We start from the raw sequence: 20,815 nt of genomic DNA, 5'->3' as shown, positions 1-20,815 counted from the left end.
AAATGGCCCATATTAATAGAGTCAGCCAGAGAAAATAAGGTGAGGTTCAAGTCTAGATATGAGAATACTGGCATATATCCGAGCCGGACTGACAAGTAGTTGTAACCTGTTACTGCAAGACACAGCCTCACAAATATAGGCTCACAAGTGGGTTGAGTAACTCTCCCTGTAGCTTTAAGTGCATTTTAAAGACACACCACAAAGATGGCCCTCTTCTTAGTAGCACAAACTATTTTTTCGGGTAAATGGAAAAGAAGTTATGATAATTAAATTCTCATTAAAAAAATGAATGCTTTACTTATTAAAACAAGCCATAATACCATAATAAAATGATATAAAAACTAAATTTTAAACTTTTTTTCTTTCCCAAGGCATTTTCCACTTCCTAAGTATGCTTCCTTTCAATTGACATTTCTCTAAAATTTTAAACCCACAAATTAAACTGACTTGGATGCAACGCCTCTCTAAAGGTGTGTGTTGAACTAATGCCACCTACTGGTTCCTGACAAAGTCCAAACACAATCTCAATTTCCTTTCTAATGTCCTAGAGCCTCCAGACCACAGTATTTTGCCAGCTGCAGGAAAATAGCCTCTCTGGAATTTGAGCATGTGTGCCTTTGCCTAAAAACAAACACACAAACAAGTAAGTAAGTAAGTAAATAAATAAATAAATAAATAGGATGGATATTGGGACTGTTTTCTGCTATAAAAAAAGCCAATGTGTAGTCAGTGGTCAGTACTTTCTACCAGCCCTCTCAAAACACAGAAACCTAACTTCAAAGAGCAGATAAATATCCATTGTTGCTAATCATAAAAATAAGAAGAAGTGTGGTATCCTTCTATACCACAGGGGCAAGTTTCTCAAAACGTAATCACTGAAACACAAGTAACATCATTTGAAGTGCTTGATAAAATGCAGATTCCCAACTCTGACCAACCCTAACATACTGAATCAGAATCTTTGGGAACAGTAACCTAAAATTAGCTTTTGTTTGGTCAGTTACTCTCTGTGATTCTGATGTGTGATACAGTTAAAAAATAAATAAAGTGCCTTACCAGCCGGTGGTGCAGTGCATAGAGCATCGGCCTGAAACAATGAAGACCCAGGTCCAAAACCCCAAAGCTTGAGCACGAGCTCATTCGGTTTGAGCATGGGCTCATCAGCTTGAGTACGGGTAGCTAGCTTGAGCATGGGATCACAGACATGACCTCATGGTTGCTGGCTTGAGCCCAAAGGTCACTGGCTTAAAATCCAAAGTCACTGATTTGAGCAAGGGGTCACTGGCTTGGCTAGAGCCCCCCGGTCAAGTCACGTATGAGAAAGCAATCAATGAACTAAAGTGCCACAGTTATGAGTTGATGCTTCCTCTCGCTCTCCCTTTCTGTCTGTTCCTCTCTCTCACTTTGTCTCTTGCTAAAAAAATAAAATAAAAACAATAAAGTTAAATCTGAATTAATTAAACAGAAAACTAAAACAATACCAAACATGATTCTTTAGAAATAAAATAATGGGAACTGGCCAGGTAGCTCAGTTAGTTAGAGCGTTGTCTGGGTACGCCAAAGTCGCAGGTTCAATCCCTGGTCAGGTCACATACAAGACTAAGCAAAGGAATGCATAAATAAGTCAAACAAATTGATATTTCTCTCTCTGTCTCTTTCTCTACCTCTCTCTCTTTCTAAAATCAATCAATAAAAATATATATTTTTTTAAAATCAAATAATAATAATACCTTCTAAAGTCTGATTAAAGAAAAATAGAAAAAAGACAAAGAGCACAATACACGCAACTTTTACAGGAACAAGTTTAAAACTTAAGAGGAAATGGATAATTTCCTCTAGCAAAAAAAAAAATTACAAAATTACCCAAGAAACACCGTTGAATAAACCAATAACCATAAAATAAATTGAATAATTTGGTTAGGTGATTAGAAAACAACCACTGAAAAGGAAAACAGGATATAAAAGAAATACAAGGAGGATCTTTAAAATGCAAAAAAAATCTTTTCAGTTTTAAACTATTTTAGTGCCAGAAAGCTCTCCAATTCATTTAAGGAAGCCAGTAAAACTTTAATCAAAATCTAACAAATATCAGAAAAATAAAAAATAAAAAACTACTATAACTTGTGAAAATAAATACAAATAAACATTCTAAGTAAAATGTCAGCAAAAGAATCTAACAATGCATCTAAATAATAATATACTATTACTTAAAAAGGGTTTTAGTTTAAGAAATAAGAAAAGTAAAGAATATAACAATTTTATCAATCTAAATCACTACATTGATAAATTAATGAAAAGCACATCATCATTAACAAGTGAGTGCTAAAATGGCATGTGATAAAATTCAGCAGTCATTCTTAATAAAAAATACTAAATAGAAACAGAAAATGAGGTAAAGCACCTTAAAACAATAAAAGCTTTTTATCAAAACCAACAGAAAGTATTTTCCTAAACAAATTAAAAATCCCCTACAATTAAAAATCAAGAGCAAAACAGGGATATCAGCAATGCCATTATTCAGCGTTGTCTTGAGGTTCTATCAAGTAACAGCAATAAGATAAAAATGAAATGACCTGGCAGGCAATGTTTTTTCCATTTTCATAAACACTAGAAAAGATAAAACCATTTCCTTTTGTTGATGATATAATTATGCAGTCTGAAAATCTAAATGAGAGTACATAAAAAATTACTGAATTATGAAATAAGGTGGCTGTTTATAAAAGTCTTTATCAATAAGCACCTAGAAAATAGAAAAACTATATTAACAGATGAAGGAAGTATAAAATACTTAAGAATAAATTTAATAAAATGAACATAAGGAAAAACTATAAAAATTTTACTAAAAGACATAAAAGAAGATATAAATAAATGGAAGGACATACTATTATTATGGGGTGGAAAAAAATGACATAAAAATGCCAATTCTTCCTAAATCAGTTTAAATTTCTCACTCTAGCAAAAAACTAAAGATTTCTCTATTAAAAGTTTAAACTAGACTGCCTCTGGCCAGCCAGCCCAACTAAGCACAAAGATCAAGTACAGGCCCTGGCCGGTTGGCTCAGTGGTAGAGCATCGGCCTGGCATGCAGGAGTCCCGGGTTCGATTTCCGGCCAGGGCACACAGGAGAAGCGCCCATCTGCTTCTCCACCCTTCCCCCTCTCCTTCCTCTCTGTCTCTCTCTTCCCCTCCCGTAGCCAAGGCTCCATTGGAGCAAAGTTGGCCTCTGCCTCAGGTGCTAGAGCAGCTCTGGTCGCAACAGAGTAACGCCCCAGATGGGCAGAGCATCGCCCCCTGGTGGGCATGCCCGGTGGATCCCGGTCAGGCGCATGCGGGAGTCTGTCTGACTGCCTCCCCATTTCCAACTTCAGAAAAATACCAAAAAAAAAAAAAATAAAATAAAATAAAAGATCAAGTACACTACTTAACGAAAACAGGGGGTTTAGTGGACTCCAACATATTAAAAAATTAAAAGAAACAAAACCTTCTTTTTGCTTGGATCCCAGAATGCTAGGATCAGACCTTATGCCTCATAGATAAGAAAGCAGAGGACCCCTCTGCAGGGCCACCTGCCAGCCCAGGAGATAAGGCTTTCAAAAACTACATGCGGGGAAGAGGTCCAAACTCAATCATATAGATCACTTAACAGTGGAAGAAAAGATACAGGGCAAGCCTTTTACATAGCAGATCTAATAAATTATTTTAGGATGTATTTTATGTTCAGGGATGAAGATGCTTAAGAGCCAAGAAAGAAGGCAACTTGTAGAAACTTTCCCAGAGGTCATCCATTATTCTAAATTATGCTTTCCTGATTGCTTAGTAATGAAAATTTTATTAAAAAGCTTTTAACTTTATCAGAACACTAAACAAGTTTAAATGTACACTATATATATATATATATATATATATATATATGAAGGTGGAGATTGCGTTGAACATGTTTGTACATGTACCAAAAGAGCTTATTTCAATATCAAGTTCAAACTGGGGAAGAAAGGAAGGAAGCAGTTCAAATTCTACTATGAACTAATAAACTGGAAGGGACTCTATTTTGTACACTGCAGCACTGCCAGTGCCTACAGCAACGTATAATATATATTGAGTAAGGAGGCGTGCCATAAATGCAATAAATATTTTGAATGTCGAGTATCTACATATCAACGACTATGTACTGAGTTAGGCTTATAAAAAATCAATATTCTTAGAGAATTTTGAGATTTTAGATGTCTTCCTAAAGAAACAAAATATAACAATTTTAAAAGCATTAAAGCCCCCAACTTTAAATGACAATAAAATGCAAACTATGCATAGGCATAAGAATATGGATCCATATGATCATGGATGCACACTATAGTGTATGTGCATGTTTTAGGGCATCTGGCTTGTGTTTACACACTACTAAAGGATATAGTGCATATAGAGTGTATATATATATATAGATAGATAGATAGATAAATAGATAGATAGATAGATAGATAGATAGATAGATATAGATATATATATGTGTGTGTGTGTGTGTGTGTGTGTCTCAGATGAGTCCATAAACAAGCAAAGACAGACTAAACTAAATAAGGAATTATGTATAACGAGTTATTCTAAAGTGTCCATAGATGCTAGAGAATAGGTCAGAAAAAGGACTCAAAAACATCTTAGTCTTTACTCCGATTCCATGTCAAATAAGCTATCTTAAAACTATAGGATCAAATGTACAAATAAGCTATCTTAAAACTATAGGATCAAATGTACTAAAACTATAGTACATTTGATCCTTGAACAACACAGATTTGAACTGTGTGGGATCACTTATAGATGAATTTTTTTCAATAAATCCTTGTACTGTTTTTTATTAGCTTGTGAGTCAGTGGATGTGGAAGGCCAACTGTATACATTGATCTATGCCATTTTATATAGGGTACTTGGGCATCTATGGATATCTGCAGGGGAAGGGGGTATCCAACCACCTCCTGTAGATGCTAAGGGATAACCAAGTTTTGGGGAGTCCAAAGTTATATGGGGATTTCCAACTGCAAGGGAGTTGGCACCCCTAACACCAAGTTGTTCAAGAGTCAACTGTATTTGATTTCCTATGGAAACTTTCCAACAGAAGAAGGAAAATAATGACCAGTCCACACTGTTTGTCTATAGTATTTCATATATAATCATTAAATTTTCCTTCAGATTTCCAATCTTAAATCTTGTAATTTAAGTTGGAATTAGCATCCCAAATTGTAATTAGTAATGGGTGAACTGATAAAACCAAGCTTTTGACCTTGAACTATGACCCTATTCCCACCTCTCTCCTGACCAAGCATAATACTAACCTGTTCCCTTCTCCATCTTATCCCTACTTCCACTGTTATCTGTTACCAATTTACATGTGTATGTGGCTATTAGGTACATGACACATTAAATAAATGTTTGTTAAAGAAATATAAATATTTCTCACTCAGTAAAATTATTTACCTCAACAAACCAGACTCCACACGTATGCGCGGATAATAAAAAGATCCTACCAAGAATGCAAAGACAACTCCAAAGAGTAAGAACAAACTTTAAACAGTTGTTATCTATTCAACAAACACAATGACCATGTGTCTCCTTCTGCTATGTGTCAGAATTACAGAAATATAAGGAAGACCCACAGGCTAGCCCAACGGTCACCAAACTATAGTCCATAAGCCAAATCTGGCCTATGGTCTGCTTCGGTAAATTAAGATTAATAGGCATGCAGCCACACACTCATTTTCATACTACCTGTTGCTGTTTTCATACTACTACAGCACAGGTGAGCAGTTGTGACAAAACTATTTTCCCCAAACCCTAAAAGACTTATTATTTGGCCTTGTGCACAAGAAACTTGCCAACCCCTGGCCTAGAGCAAATTCATAGTCCATGCAGATCTGGGGGTGAACGGCTCAAATGTTCCTGGGGAGCAAAGGGAGTTCTCGGGACAAGCTTCTAGATGAAACGATAGCAGGGACTTAAGTGGAGACTGGGAAGCAGCCGGACAGAACTAAGAGAATGTTCCAGGGAGAGTTTATCACCTGGCGAGCCACCGGGCATGTCTCAGGAGCTGCAAGTGTGTTATTACCAGAGTATAGTCTCTACGAAGTGGTGAAAGTTGGAGAGAAGGGCATTATAAACTTCGTATGCCAAGAAGAGTTTGTATATTAAGAATATACATCATTTTGTGCTTAAACTTGTTGAAAAAATCAAAAACAGACACATAAGGAAACCACGTCTATAAGAACAGATAAGAAACCAGTAAAAAAACTTGCAGAGGGAATACAGGCACTGAACATAGGAGAGATAGAAGGTGAGGTCAGAAAGACTTCACTAAATACCTTTCAAAATTTCTTGCTTTTTAAATCACTTGAACACATTGCCTATTCTAAAATTATGTATTAAAAAGTGTGGATTTTTACATCAATAAAAAGGAAACCACCAAACTGAAAAAAAAACTTCAAGAAAAAAGAAAAAGTATCAAATTTGTCATAAAGAAAATATTAGGCCCTGGCCGGTTGGCTTGGTGGTAGAGCATCAGCCTGGCATGCAGGAGTCCCGAGTTCAATCCCCGGCCAGGGCACATAGGAGAAGCGCCCATCTGCTTCTCCACCCCTCCCCCTCTCCTTCCTCTCTGTCTCTCTCTTCCCCTCCCGCAGCTGAGGCTCCATTGGAGCAAAGTTGGCCCAGGCACTGAGGATGGCTCTGTGGCTTCTGCCTCAGGCGCTAGAATGGCTCTGGTTGCAGCAGAGCGAGGCCCCAGATGGGCAGAGCATCGCCCCCTGGTGGGCATGCCGGGTGGATCCCGGTCGGGTGCATGTGGGAGTCTGTCTGACTGCCTCCCCATTTCCAACTTTGGAAAAATACCAAAGAAAAATATTAAATTCAAGTGAGAAGATTAGATAAACCAATTTAGATTATTCTATAGATGCAATGTAGATTTTGGCTAGAAGGAGCAGAGATTAGTAAGCTATTAACTGATCATTGACTATTTAAAGGAAGTATGCTAACAGTATGTCATAGATTTACAATATATGGTAAAGCAAAATACTGGATTCTCATACTGGATAAAAAACAAGGCCCTACTAAGTGCTCTTTATGAGAGATATACTTTAAAAACAAGAACACTGATAAACTGAAATTAAAAAGATAAAAAAGATAAATATATACACACACAAAAAGATAAATACTAGTTCTTTAAAAAGCCAGCATGACTATATTAATGTGAAGATTTCCAGACAAAATTATTTCCAGAGCCTAGAAACAAAAAATAATCCTACAAGGGCCAATACATGGCAGGTAAAATAATCCTAAATGTTTGTACCCAAATAACATTGTTAAAAAAAAAACATAAATAAAAAAATAACTAAAAGGAAAAATTGATCCACTATCATAGTCGGGGATAACACTTCACATAAAAAAAAGAAAAATGAACTGTTACATCAACATTGATAAATTCATTAGAGTAGTTGCCCAATGATGGGAGTGGAGGGGAATAAATACATGTAGGAAAAGGAACAAAGAGAAAAATTACAATTGAATTAAACAGAAATGGAGCCTTACACAGAATGATCATAGGATTCCCTTTAGTAAAGGTATGTGTATACCAATTACCTTTACATCGGATTCAAAGTGAAAATTAAGGGTCAAATTTATTAGAAAAACTAGTATTATATATTACATAATTTCCTTACCAGCATCACTGTTAAATTCATGATTCTTCCAAGGTTATCAATGTAGTATACACTGTCCTGATACCATGAATCACAGTGTAGGTAATTATACATTCCAAAAGCATGCATGTGTTCCAGTGTGTACTGATCATCTCGAAGTTTTACTTCGGCTACAGCTGAAATATAAGAAAAATAAACATGAACACCATGAGTTTGCCTCAAATTGTTCCTTTCTGCACAATGCTTACATGGCAATCACTGAACGCTAATCACAGAGACCTTCAGGACAATTCACTGTTACTCATTCAAAAACAATTTTGGGTACTAGGGAGAAACTGTGTACAAAGAATAAACAGTGCGTAGACCTGACATGGTCCCTGCCCTTACAGAACTTAGAATATCATGGCCACAGGAGACGGGCTTCCTGTACCATAACCCTTTCTTTTAGGCATCTATTCCTTGTAATTATAAAAAGAACAGAAAATTTCTAAAATTAAATTTCCTATCTCCTGGACAACTTTTAAGTACACTGTATAAAGTATTCTAATACTCTTTAAAATGCTTTTACCTCTACTATCTCATTGATTTTACCACACATTAAGAAACAGTGTTTTGCCTGACCAGGCGGTGGTACAGTGGATAGAGCGTCGGACTGGGATACAGAGGACCCAGGTTAGAGATCCTGAGGTCACTAGCTTGAGCGCAGGCTCATCTGGTTTGAGCAAGGCTTGTCAGCTTGAGCCCAAGGTCGCTGGCTCAAGCCAGGGGTCACTCAGTCTGCTGTAGCCCTCCAGTCAAGAAACATATGAGAAAGCAATCAATGAATAACTAAGGTGCCTCAACGAAGAGTTCATTGCTTCTCATCTCTCTCTCTTCCTGTCTGTCTGTCCCTCTCTGTACCTCTCTCTGTCTCTGTCACACACACAGAAAAAAAAAAGACAAAGTGTTTTTAGTATCTCATTACACAATTATGGAAATAAATAGAAGCACAAATGGTGACTTCTCCAATGTTATACCACATTTTTCCAAGGGTACAGAGAAAAACAATATTATACATGGAACAGAAACAAGGTTTCCTTCTTAAAGATTAGAGCTTTTTCCACTCAAGTGTTAGCTACTTCCATAATTTTATTTTACATTCCTCCAGGTTTTTTGGGATATACTGGCATATAACATTGTATAAGTTTAAGATATACAAACTAATGATTTGATATATGTATATATTGTAAAATGATTACTACAATAAGTTTACTTAACACATCCATCACTTCACAGTTACAACTTTTTCTTGTATAAGAACTTTTAAGATCTACTCTCTTAGCTCTTTGCATAATTTTAAATCTGCAAAATGTGATCTCTGCCTCTCACTCCTCCTTCCTTCCACACGGATTGGAATCCTTATAGTGCTGGGCTGCCTGTGACCTAGAATTAATTTCTGCTCCAACAGGAAATATGTAAGTGGACCAAGGTGAGCCAATACCTTACCTTAATATAAGACTCACCTTACCATATCCTAATTGGAAGTTTTATACTAGAATGCTCACCTGTTCTTAATTCTGTTACCTACTTTGATTCTTGGCCGACTTATATCCATTCATTCACTTATCCAACAAATATTTTAAGGGGCACCAGTGCCACAATGAGGAGAAAAAACCACAGAATCTATCTTCTTAACACTTATGATCAAGTAGGAAAACATTACTCAAATAATTGTATAAGTAAATATATAAATATTATTAAGAAAAGTTACTGGACTGGGACGCAGAGAACCCAGGTTTGAAACCCCAAGGTCGCCAGCTTGAGCGCAGGCTCATCTGGTTTGAGCAAGGCTCACCAGCTTGAGCCTAAGGTCACTGGCTTGAGCAAGGGGGTCAGTCAGTATGCTGTAGCCTCCCCCCACCCCACACCACCCCTGTTCAAGGCACATATGAGAAAGCAATCAATGAACAACTAAGGTGCCGCAACAAAAGATTGATGCTTCTCATCTCTCTCCTTTCCTGTCTGTCTGTCCCTATCTGTCTCTTTCTCTGCCTCTGTCACACTCACACACACACACACACACACACACATGCGCGCACACAAAGAAAAACTACCAGGTACCATGAGAACAAGTAACAATGGAAGCTAAGCTTCTTAGGGAGATTAGAGGAAGCTTTCAAATATTTGAGCCAAGCTACAGAGGACATCATAGAGTTAACTTAAGAAGTATACCTAGGCCTTGGCCAATTGGCTCAGCGGTAGAGCGTTCGCCTGGAGTGTGGAAGTCCCGTGTTTGATTCCCAGCCAGGGCACACAGGAGAAGCGCCCATCTGCTTCTCCACCCTTCCCCCTCTCCTTTCTGTCTTTCTCTTCCCCTCTTACAGCCAAGGCTCCATTGGAGCCATGCTGGCCCGGGCACTGAGGATGGCTCCATGGCCTCTGGCCTCAGGAGCTAGAATGGCTCCGGCTGCAACAGAGCAATGCCCCAGATGGAGCCCTGGGGCAAAGCATCACCCCCCAGTGAGCATGCCAAGTGGATCCGGGTCAGGCGCACGCAGGAGTCAGAGACTGCCTCCCGCTTCTAACTTCGGGAAAACACAAAAAAACAAAAACAAACAAAAAAGAAGTATACCTACACACACAGCACACGTGCACAAACACCGACTTACAGAGGCGGAAGGAAAAGCAGACAAAAGTAGGAGGAAAACTTGTGTTCACAAACCCAAAAGATGACCAAACTGGCTGAAATGATAGAGCAATAGAACTGTATGAGGGAAGGCTTACAGAGGAATGAAGTTAGAGAACTTGGCAGGAGTTGAATCATGAAAGACCTTGTCTTTAATTATATTTGTTGATAAACTAAATATAATAAGAATTTTTTTAAAGCAGGAGAATCAAGTCCAGATTCAAATCTATAAAAGGATCACTTATAACTACAATATGGAAAACATACCAGAGTAAAGCAGGGGTCAATCCAGGGAGATCCATTAGGAAGCAGTCAAGTAAAGCATCCGGGTCAAAGGGCCACTGAAGTTTAGAGGCATTTCAGAAGTAACATCATTATAACTTTATGATGGATTTGACAGAGGCTGAGGAAACTGTTCCTCTGTAACTCAAGGAAGTGTGCATTTTATAACGGAACAGTTAAAAATACATATTCCACTGAGTAGGAGGGAAACAAACATCAGTTCTTGGTTCTCTAGCACCACTTTGTGGATGAAACTTGATACTGCAGGAAATGTGGATGGTTCCATAATGGCCAAACAGTAATGTTACTAAACAATGTGATGACAAATACATTTTGTCCATATCTGTCCTGTTAATGCACAGGAAAAGGCTGCCTCTGGCCCCACATGAGAAAGGAAAATGTCATGTTAATCATCTTGAGTACAAGCGGGAGGCAGAGTGACTGAAAGGAGAAAAGCAGTGTGGCGAACGAGGGACACAGAGCTCTTTTACAAAGTCTCCGACGAGAAGGAGTGGAGGGCAGGGAGCTCAAATCTCAGTTGGGAGCTCTGAAATGGTTGGAAAAAAATGTTTTAACAGAGGGCTAAAAAGCCAGTTTAGTAAATATTTTATTATTTATCATTATCTTGCATTGGAAAAAAAGAGTTTTGCTGAAAAATCCTTCTTAATCTTTAAAAGAAAACATGGCTTAACACAAAGGGAGGCATTTCACCTAATCTTGACCGAAATTCCTTACAAAACATACATGTAATCTCAAAAACCTATAGTTTTTAGCCTGACGAGTGGTGGCCCTGGGGGTAGAGCATCAACCTCTGGGATGCTGAGGTCTCAGGTTCGAAACCTCAAAGCTACCGGCTGGAGTACAGGCTCATTGAGCATGGGATCATAGACATGACCCATGGTTGCTGGCTTGAGCCCAAAGGTTGCTGGCTTGAAGCCCAAGGTCACTGGCCTGAGCAAGGGGTCACTGGCTTGGCTAGGGAATCAATCAATGAACAACTAAAGTGCTGTAACAATGAGGTGATGCCTCTCATCTCTCTCCCTTCCTGTCTCCCCCTCTCTCTAAAAACAAACCCCCCCTCCCCAAAAAAAAAAACCTATAGTTTTTCACTCACAAATCATTTATTGAATGACTACTATGTGTCAGATACTGTGCATTGGCAAACAGCAGTAAACAAAACAGACATAGGTCCTGGTCAGTTGGCTCAGTGGTAAAGTGTCAGCCTGGCATGTGGATGTCCCAGGTTCGATTCCTGGTGAGGGCACACAGGAGAAGCATCCATCTGCTTATCCACCCCTCTACTTCTCGCTTCTCTCTCTTTCTCCCCCTCCTGTAGCCATGGCTCAATTGAAGCAAGTTGGCCCTGGGCACCGAGGATGGCTCCATGGCCTCTGTCTCAGACACTAAAAAGAGCTTGGTTGCTGAGCAACAGAGCATCGCACTCTAGTCTCTAGTGGGCTGGCCAGGTGGATCATGGTTGGGGTACATGCGGGAGTCTGTCTCTGCCTCCTCTCCTCTCACTGAATAAAAGAAAGAAATAAAATAAAAAACAGACATGAGCCCTGTTAATGGTGCTCATTAATAACAGTTACAATTATTGCTTCATTTCCATAACATACTATTATGCTGAACCACATGAAACTGCCAATCAATGCTTCTGACACCAGCTATGATTCAATCTAATCTCATATAAGCATGGTATTTTTTAAAGGGAGGAAGAAGCAAAGAATATTAACAAAGGTTACTTCTTGGACCATTTATCTCTAATCATACCAAATGGGTTGTCTTCTTTTGCATAGTTACTGAATTTGTTATTTGTTTGTAAAGATGAAAATAAATGGATTATAAACTTGTATTACAAGTTTGAAGCACAATTTACAGGATAAGGCAGGGCTAGAATTAGGAGCATTACACTCACTAAACTATGTTATATAAATGCTTCTGCACACTAACATAGTCACCTGCCGTTCATTCTTCTCCATATTTCCCTATGGAAAAGTAGATTTGAATTGTATGGTGAAGTCTACATAAATACAATGGTCACATGGCTCTTCTCTCCCTTTATTCCAACTATCGCCTTCACCTTCACCAGCGTTTACTCTCCCTGCCCTGAAGAAACAGTTCAGACAGACTACAAAGATCATCAGAAGTGCAACTTTCCCACTGACAAGCAGCCTGGTTAGTTACCTAACCTTTCCATCCAGTCTCACCTGTAACAAAGGTTAACAGTACCTGTCCAATAACACAGTGCTTGCTATCTGGCACATAGAAGAAGTGCAGGTCTCCCTGCTTCTCTTCTCCCTCCCAAGGCTAATTCTCACACAGGTGCTTAGGGTTCCATTCTCCCCTCCCTCTGCTAGGCCCTTCCTCTGGCAATTATCCTCTCTCTACTGATCCCTTCGCCTCCACTTAAATATGCTGAAAACCTCTCCCTTGGCAAGCAAGACGAACAGAGGCAAAGGTTTCCTCCTCTCTAACATGCACTCAAAAAAGAGCTCTCTCCTACCCTGTACATTATCAACTTCCTTAAAAACACCTACATTCCTATATTAACTCATTTTAAAAAAAATTTATTGATTGATTTTGAGAGAGAGAGAGAAACATTAATTTTTTTTGTTCCACTTATTTATGCATTTATTAGTTGAGTCTTGTATGTGCCCTGGCCGAGGATTAAACTGGCAACCATCTCTGTATCAGGATGACACTCTAACCAACTGAGATACCTGACCATGGCCCTTATTAACTCATTTTAATTGTTTGTACTCTCTACTATTCTACAGAAAGCATTTTCTCACTTAAAAAAATACATATTAGCCTGACCAGGCAGTGGAGCAGTGAATACAGCATTGATCTGGGATGCTGAGGTCCCAGGTTCAAAACCCAGAGGTCACTTGCTTGAGCCCAGAGGTCGCTGGCTTGAAGCCCAAGGTCACTGGCTTGAGCAAGGGGTCAATCTCAGCTGGAGCCCCCGGGTCAAGGCATGTGTGAGTAAGTAGTCAATGAACAACTAAGGTGCCGCAACAAATAGATGATTCTCATCTCTCTCCCCTCCTGTCTGTCTCCTCAATGGCTGAAATTATATATGTGTGTGTGCGTGTGTGTGTGTGTGTGTGTGTATATTAAACAATGCTTTCTTGCAGTCAATATGGAATAATAGTGACCAGATTTATCTTTCCATCAGAAAAAGTCAATTAAATAACATTATATAAACCTGACAAAATTACATGAAACAATAGTTTTCAAGACACTAGAATCTGGCACCAGAGGCTAGTGAGCCCTAAGAAATGAGAAACAGAGGAGGTGAGCCCTGCCACTGACCCAGCTTACTACTGCCTTGAATGAGTTTCCAGACCGTGGTACAAAGGGGAAAGTGAGGCAGAACATGAAAGACTCCCTTTGTTGTGGAAACGGAGTAAAAGCCCGGGAAGACAACCAAAGCAGCTATAGCTCTTTGGGCAGAGTACCAGAGCAGAGCCACACAGAGAGAAATCCAGAGGGTCTCCCTCAAGTAAAGGCACATATTTAAGGAGACTACCCCAAGCCAGGGAAAGAACCATCTGAAATGATTACAGATAACTGTTTTGGGTACTCACAGGAGACTAGGAGCTGTGATTGTTCCCATCAGGCAAAATGGAGAAAACTCAGAATTCATGAGATGGACAGAATACACAGAATACAACTATTCTCTTGTCATGGGGAATAGTTAGCCTGAGACTGAGCATTCCTCCAGACCAGCCTAACATCCTAAAAGCAACACCCAATTAAACTGTTTCCAAGCAACTCAACTGCATCCCAGAACAATGTTCAAGAAGTTTTATAAAAAATATAAATATAATTTAAAATTCATAGTTTTTTGCAGTCAGTTAAATATTACCAGGTGTGCAAAAAGGAAAGAAAAGCAAACCCATAATGAAAAGAACAGACAATCAACAGAATTTCAACACAAAACTGACACAGAAGTTATAATTCGCAGAAGAGAACATTACAAGTTATTAAAACAGAATGGGAAAAAAATGAAAATGATATTGATGCGCTGGGTCAACTTCCAGTTATCTAAAAATGGGCAATTGGATTTCTCAAAGGAAAGAAGAGAGAGGGAAAGAAGAAGGAAGAAATAATGGCTGAAAACTTTCCAAACCTGAAGAAAACTATAAATCCACAGATTTGAGAAGGTCAGTAAACTTTAAGCACAAGTCTAGTGAGGAAAACCATGCCAAGACACAACATAATCAAATGCTCAAGAACAATGTAAAAGAAAAAAAAAATCAAAGAAACAGAAAAAAGATATGATATGCATAAAAAAACCAAAGAGGGGTAACATCAGATTTCTCATCAGAAACAACACAATACAAGAGAAAAGACAGGGGAATAACACCTTTAAAGTGTACTGAAAGAAAAACACTGTCAACCTAGAATTCTACATGTGGCAAAACTGTCTATTGAAAACCAAGGCAAAATAAAAATGTTTCCTGACATAAAAAAGCTGACAGATTTCATGTCCAAGACCCACAGGCTGAAGGAAAATTATACAGATAAAGATATGGATCCACAAAAAGGAATAAAGAGCACCAGAAATGGCAACTGTAGGAGAAATGTATTATATTTTCTTACAGTTTACATCTCTTTGAGATAATTAACTATTTAAATGAAAATAGTGACAATGTATTGTGAATTTATAATATTACATAAAATGCATGACAACAATAGTAGAAAGGCCAGCAGGAGAGAAAAGGAAGTGTGTATTGTAAGGTCTTACACTACACATGAAATAGTTTAATATCATTTGAGTATATCGTGTAATAAGTTAAGCTGTAAGCTCAAATCCCAAAGCAACTACTAAAATAACAAAACAAAGAGCTATAACTAATAAGCCAACAAAGGTGATAAAATAGATTCATAAAAAAACAAAACAAAAAAAAACCCACTTAATCCAAAAAGAGGCAGAACAGTGGGAAAATTTCATTTTCTGGAAGACTAGAGAGAAAGAGTACTAATGGCAAGATAAAAGGCCCAACCCTAACAAAACGAATGACCACATTAAATGTAAACAACTGAATTAAAAGATAGAGATTGTAGATTAATTAAAAAGGTAAGCTCCAACTACTTCTGCCAATACAAATGCATGTTAAATATTAAAACACAGGCTAAAAGTGAAGGGATTAAAAAACATATAATATATATATATAATGGCAACATTAATCAAAAGAAAGCTGGAGTGACTAATTTTAACATATGATTTCAAAGCAAAGACTATTACCAAGGTGAAAGATTATTTCATAATGATAAAGGGTTAAATTTATGAAGAGGACATAATAATCAATATTTATACAACAGACCAGAACTTCAAAATATATGAAGAAAAAACTCATAGAGCTGCAAAAAAATTAAAAAAGAAACAGTTATAGTCAGAGACATCAATATCTCTCTCTCAAGGCAACAAGGATGAATTCAAAGTAATTATGCTGAGTAAAAGGGAACAGACAAAAAAGAATATACTATATAATCCCATCAATATAAAACTCTTAGAAAGTACAAAAAAACTAACATATTAACAAGAAGCACCTCAGGACTCGCTTAGGGACTGAGGGGGGTACGGGAAGGAAGAGGACTGGTCACAGAGGGGCATGCGGTCCTTCAGAAAATGATAGCTAAGTTCAGTATCTTGATTGTGGCAATGACTTCATGAGTATATACATATGTCAAAATTTGCCAAACTACACACTTAAATATGTAGAGGTTATTGTTTATTATATCTCAATAAGGCTGTTTAATGTGTGTAATATAAAATAATCTACAGTGTGTCCGTAAAGTCATGGTGCACTTTTGACCGGTCACAGGAAAGCAACGAAAGACAATAGAAATATGAAATCTGCACCAAATAAAAGGAAAACCCTCCCAGTTTCTGTAAGATGATGTGGCAGCATGTGTGCATGTGCAGATGATGACGTAACACCGTGTATACAGCGGAGCAGCCCACGGCCATGCCAGTCAAGATGTGGATGGTACAGAGGAAAGTTCAGTGTGTTCTGTGGCTCACTAAATTCAAATCCATGACCAAAGTGCAATAACGAAGCACCACCACATAGAAATAACATTACTCGGTGGGATAAGCAGTTGAAGGAAACTGGCAGTTTGGTGGAGAAACCCCGTTCTGGTAGGCCATCGGTCAGTGACGAGTCTGTAGAAGCTATACGGGATAGCTACCTAAGGAGCCCTAAAAAATCTGTGCATGAGCCCACATCAAACTGCACTTAATAGGTATGAAACTGGGAGAGTTTTCCTTTTATTTGGTGCAGATTTCACATTTCTATTGTCTTTTGTTGCTTTCCTGTGACCGGTCAAAAGTGCACCATGACCTTACGGACACACTGTATTATTTATCAGGCATGCTCCAGCCCTAGAGATAAAAGTGCTGAAAAGATGGACACAGAACTCATCAATACAGAATAGTCCTAGCATAGAAAAGACAGAATACTACTAAGTATGACAAAGTCTATGAAGTACCAGGTACTATGTGATCATACAGATCCTAAAATGTACAGATTCTACAGTATAGATTCTAACTGGGTAGTCAAGAAAGGAATCTCTAAGTAAGTAACATGAAAATCAAGACGCAAAAATAGAGTATGAGTTAGCCGAGTGAAATATAGGGGCAAGGGTATACAAAGGCATTTACTGGATAAAGACTCTAGGAAATAAAATATAAGACAGATGTCCAGACATGGAATTGCTAGGTTAAATGGCAATTACATTTTATAAAAAAGGGGGGGGGGTTTCTTAGTTCTTTGAAATAGAAAGAGACAAAGTGACACGTACTGTTTACACAGCAGAGGAAATTTCAGAACCATTTAATGACATTATTTAAGACAAGAATAAACCTCCAAGGTCTTTGAGAGCAGAAACCACGTTCATCCTCACATCCTAAATGCAGAGCGTCACACGTCAGAGATGCCCACTAAGTTTGCTGAGCTCACGTCAACTCCTTGGGTTAGTCCTTAGTATAGAGAAGTCAGGTTGCCAAGAGGAGGTCCTCAATCATACCTCTCTAACAGCGGTAGTTTTAAAGGAACTACCTCTTCCACCATCATCGCTAAAAGTGAATAAAGGGTTAATGTACCCTCTCGGTGAACGAGTGCACAAGTGTTCAGCTCCATTCCTCTCATTTGCCCAATTCACCTCCACAGAGTCAAACAGCAAACCATTCAAACCCCAAATCGATTTTCCTCTGTACTTAAAACCCTAAATGGCACCTCATCACCTCAAGTTCTGCATTCCAAACACAGAATTTAAGACCAATCCTGGTGAAATGAACAGAGAAAAAGGACAATTTAGTGAGTTTCTAATAAAGTTGATGTATTTGATTTAGAGAGCTATTTATTGAGATTTTGCTTCCTGTTTTTTTGGTGTTAAAATATCCTTTTATGCCCTGTCTGGCACAGTGGCTAAAGCGTGGGCCTGGCATGCAGACGTCCTGGGTTCGATCCCCGGTCAGGGCACACATTGAAGCGACCATCTGCTTATCTTCCTCTCCCTCTCCTGCTCCTCTCCCTCTCCCCACTCTGCAGCCAGTGGCTCCACTGGTTTGAGCATTGCCCTGGGTGCTGAGGACAGATTGGCTGATTCGAGCATTGGCCCCAGATTGAGGTTGCCAGGTGGATACTGAGTGGGATGTATGCAGGAGTCCATCTATCACCCCTCCTCACACTTAAAACACACACATATATATTTTTATTTATAAAAGGATGAATGAATAAATGAATTTTTAAAAACATGTCCAGTTGGCAAATTTAAAAGTTGGCAAACTAAGACAGATGAGCTTTATTTTTTATTGTAAGGCCCATGAAGAAGTCTGGGAAATGACGACAGGATAAAGCCCAAAAGACAAACAGGGCCTTCACCTATCTTCCTCAGTCCTATCTCACTTCCCCAGGAGGTCTTTCCTCCTTGTCCTGTTCATTCACTCCATTTATTGAGCACCTACTATGATAAAAACAATCACAGAGCAGTGACCAAAGGAGAAACATCACTGTCTTCATGGAGCTCACAGTCTAGTGGAGAAAATAAAATAAACACAGAATTAAAAACGTTGATTGTACTGTCTTAAGGACAATGGAGTGAAGGAGCTCAAAGTGAAGACAGGAAAGAGAGTCAGGAAATTACTATAGTTAAGGTAAGAGATAACTGTGATTTGGACAAGTATACAGGCATGAAAAAGCCAAAACCTTGAGTGGACACGCCTGCTGACAGACTGACTAGGTGGCTAAAAGATGAAATAGCTCCATGACTTCAGCATAAACAACTAGACAGACTTGCACTAACAGTCCTAATTTTTTATGCCTCCCTGGATCTATGGCATTTGGTATGAGGTTACTACAATTACTCTAGGCTTTATTGCAATGACTTGCTTAGGCCAATGGGACAACAGTAAGTTTATTCCAAGCAGTAGCTTGAAAAAGTGCTTGTGTAGTGCTACTTGTCTCTTGGAATAAGCCTGGACTAGCTGGCTAACGAATGAGAGACCACCTGAAATTATCTTAAACCAGTCTATAGCCAGAAAATCACTAAACATCTGAGGATGTCCAGCCAGGATGAGCAGACACACCTAGCAGAGACACCATCACTGAACAAAACTGCACAAATGAGCCCAAGACATGCCTCAAACCACCTACCTGACTTGTAGACTTGTGAGCAACAATAACTGCTTCTTGTTTTGACCACTAAGTTTTGGGATGATTTTTAATGCATAAACTAACTAAATATGGTGGTACCATTTACTGATATGGGATAGGAGAGGAAATGGAAAGGCATGAAGTGAAAAGAAAAACCAAGCTCGTTCTATCTTACGCTGGTCAACTCTTACTTATCAAGTCCAACCTAGATGTGGACTCCTCCAGGTAGCTTTCAGATCCTCCACGCTGGTTTGGAAAGATACTTAAGTACTACCATTGTGTTTTGTAGTATCCCAATTGCTGCCTTCCCACATTGTTTTATAATCATATTTACTTCCCAACAACACAACTGCACCTTCATGTCAGACTGTCTTACTCACTTGATATTAGCATGTAACATAAAACAGGCTCCCAATAGATGTTTCCTAATTTCATAAATGAATTAAACACTTATCACATATTTGACTCTATACAAACTATTAACTAAATCTAGACTACTGTTTCTTAGAGTGATCTACAGAATCTGCAAGGGTGTGCATTAAAAATGCAAATCTCTGGGCTCTTTATCAATGAAAATACCATTCTTTACTTTATTTAAAAAAAATAAAAGATGAATATCCTGGCCAGTTACAGACAAACAAAAAACAAGGATGGGTACAAAAACCAACTTTTTCTCAAATTTTTCCAGAGATGTTCTCTACAATACAGTCCTTAGTATGATATCACCTAGGTAACCGAAAATGCTCTGAACTACAATGAAGTTTCTTTTATGAAATGGGTCTCGGCCAGAGGAAAACGGCGTTGGGGGTCCTCCAAGGAGGTGTCGCTCCTCAACGCACACTTGCACAGAGGATGCTCCGGGGGGGTAGGGACCGAGCCAGGGACGGACTGGCGGCCTCGGTCCCACAGCACGCGCCTGCCGGACCCCGGAGCCCCGGCGGCGGGCCGAGTGCCGGCCCGTGCTCCCGCTCGAGAAGAGCCCCGCGAAGGTGGCCCCCACGGAGTTCCGGGATGGGCGTCTCTCTCCAGGCACCGCCACCCTGTGTCCACCCCCGTCCGACGGGCCGTCAGGAAGGCGGCGATCGCCACGCCTGCCCGAGTCAGAAAGGGAGAGAATGCGGGAAGGGTCTGGCCCCCTGGCAGCCGAAAGGGGAGAAGAAGAGTGCAAGGGGGGGCCCCCGCTTCCCACCTGCGTCAAGCTCCAGCTGGTAACAAGGCAGCGGCTCGAGGGAGAGTTTGTAACCCTCGAATCGGGGATCCAACAGAGGTCTCTTCACCCGCAGGGAGCAGTTGGCGGCCACCTCCATCGCGTTCCAGTATCCCAGCGTGAGAATTAATAAAGCTCTTGTTGAAAGATCCGCGCTTCACTCGCAGCACAGAGGCGGGGAGGCGGCGTGGGTCCCATCCCAGGAAACGCCGCGGCGCAGAATGCCTTCTGGGAAATGTAGTCCCTGGAGGAAGTTAACCTGCATGCTGGGCTACGTAGTTTCCAGCGGGACCCAGCTCCCGCGCGACAGGAGGAGTTG

The 20,815-nt window shown here is 39.5% G+C and overlaps 1 protein-coding gene across 1 annotated transcript in view; it reads right to left on the bottom strand.

Annotated features, from left to right (window-relative positions):
- NUDCD1 (NudC domain containing 1) overlaps positions 1-20,688 on the bottom strand; it is a 60,886-nt gene extending 40,198 nt beyond the window's left edge. The window contains exons 1-2 of the mRNA XM_066265814.1: positions 20,479-20,688; positions 7,695-7,849 (exon numbers count right to left, since the gene is read on the bottom strand). Coding sequence (XP_066121911.1) covers positions 7,695-7,849; positions 20,479-20,596 — 273 coding nt within the window. The 5' untranslated portion in view covers positions 20,597-20,688. The remainder of the gene's footprint in view (positions 1-7,694; positions 7,850-20,478) is intronic.
- Positions 20,689-20,815: the final 127 nt, after the last annotated feature.

The sequence above is a fragment of the Saccopteryx bilineata genome, chromosome 3 (assembly GCF_036850765.1).
Source record: "Saccopteryx bilineata isolate mSacBil1 chromosome 3, mSacBil1_pri_phased_curated, whole genome shotgun sequence".
NCBI lineage: Eukaryota > Metazoa > Chordata > Mammalia > Chiroptera > Emballonuridae > Saccopteryx > Saccopteryx bilineata.
Note: the sequence above shows the minus strand (reverse complement) of the source record. Positions and strands in the feature narration are given on the sequence as shown.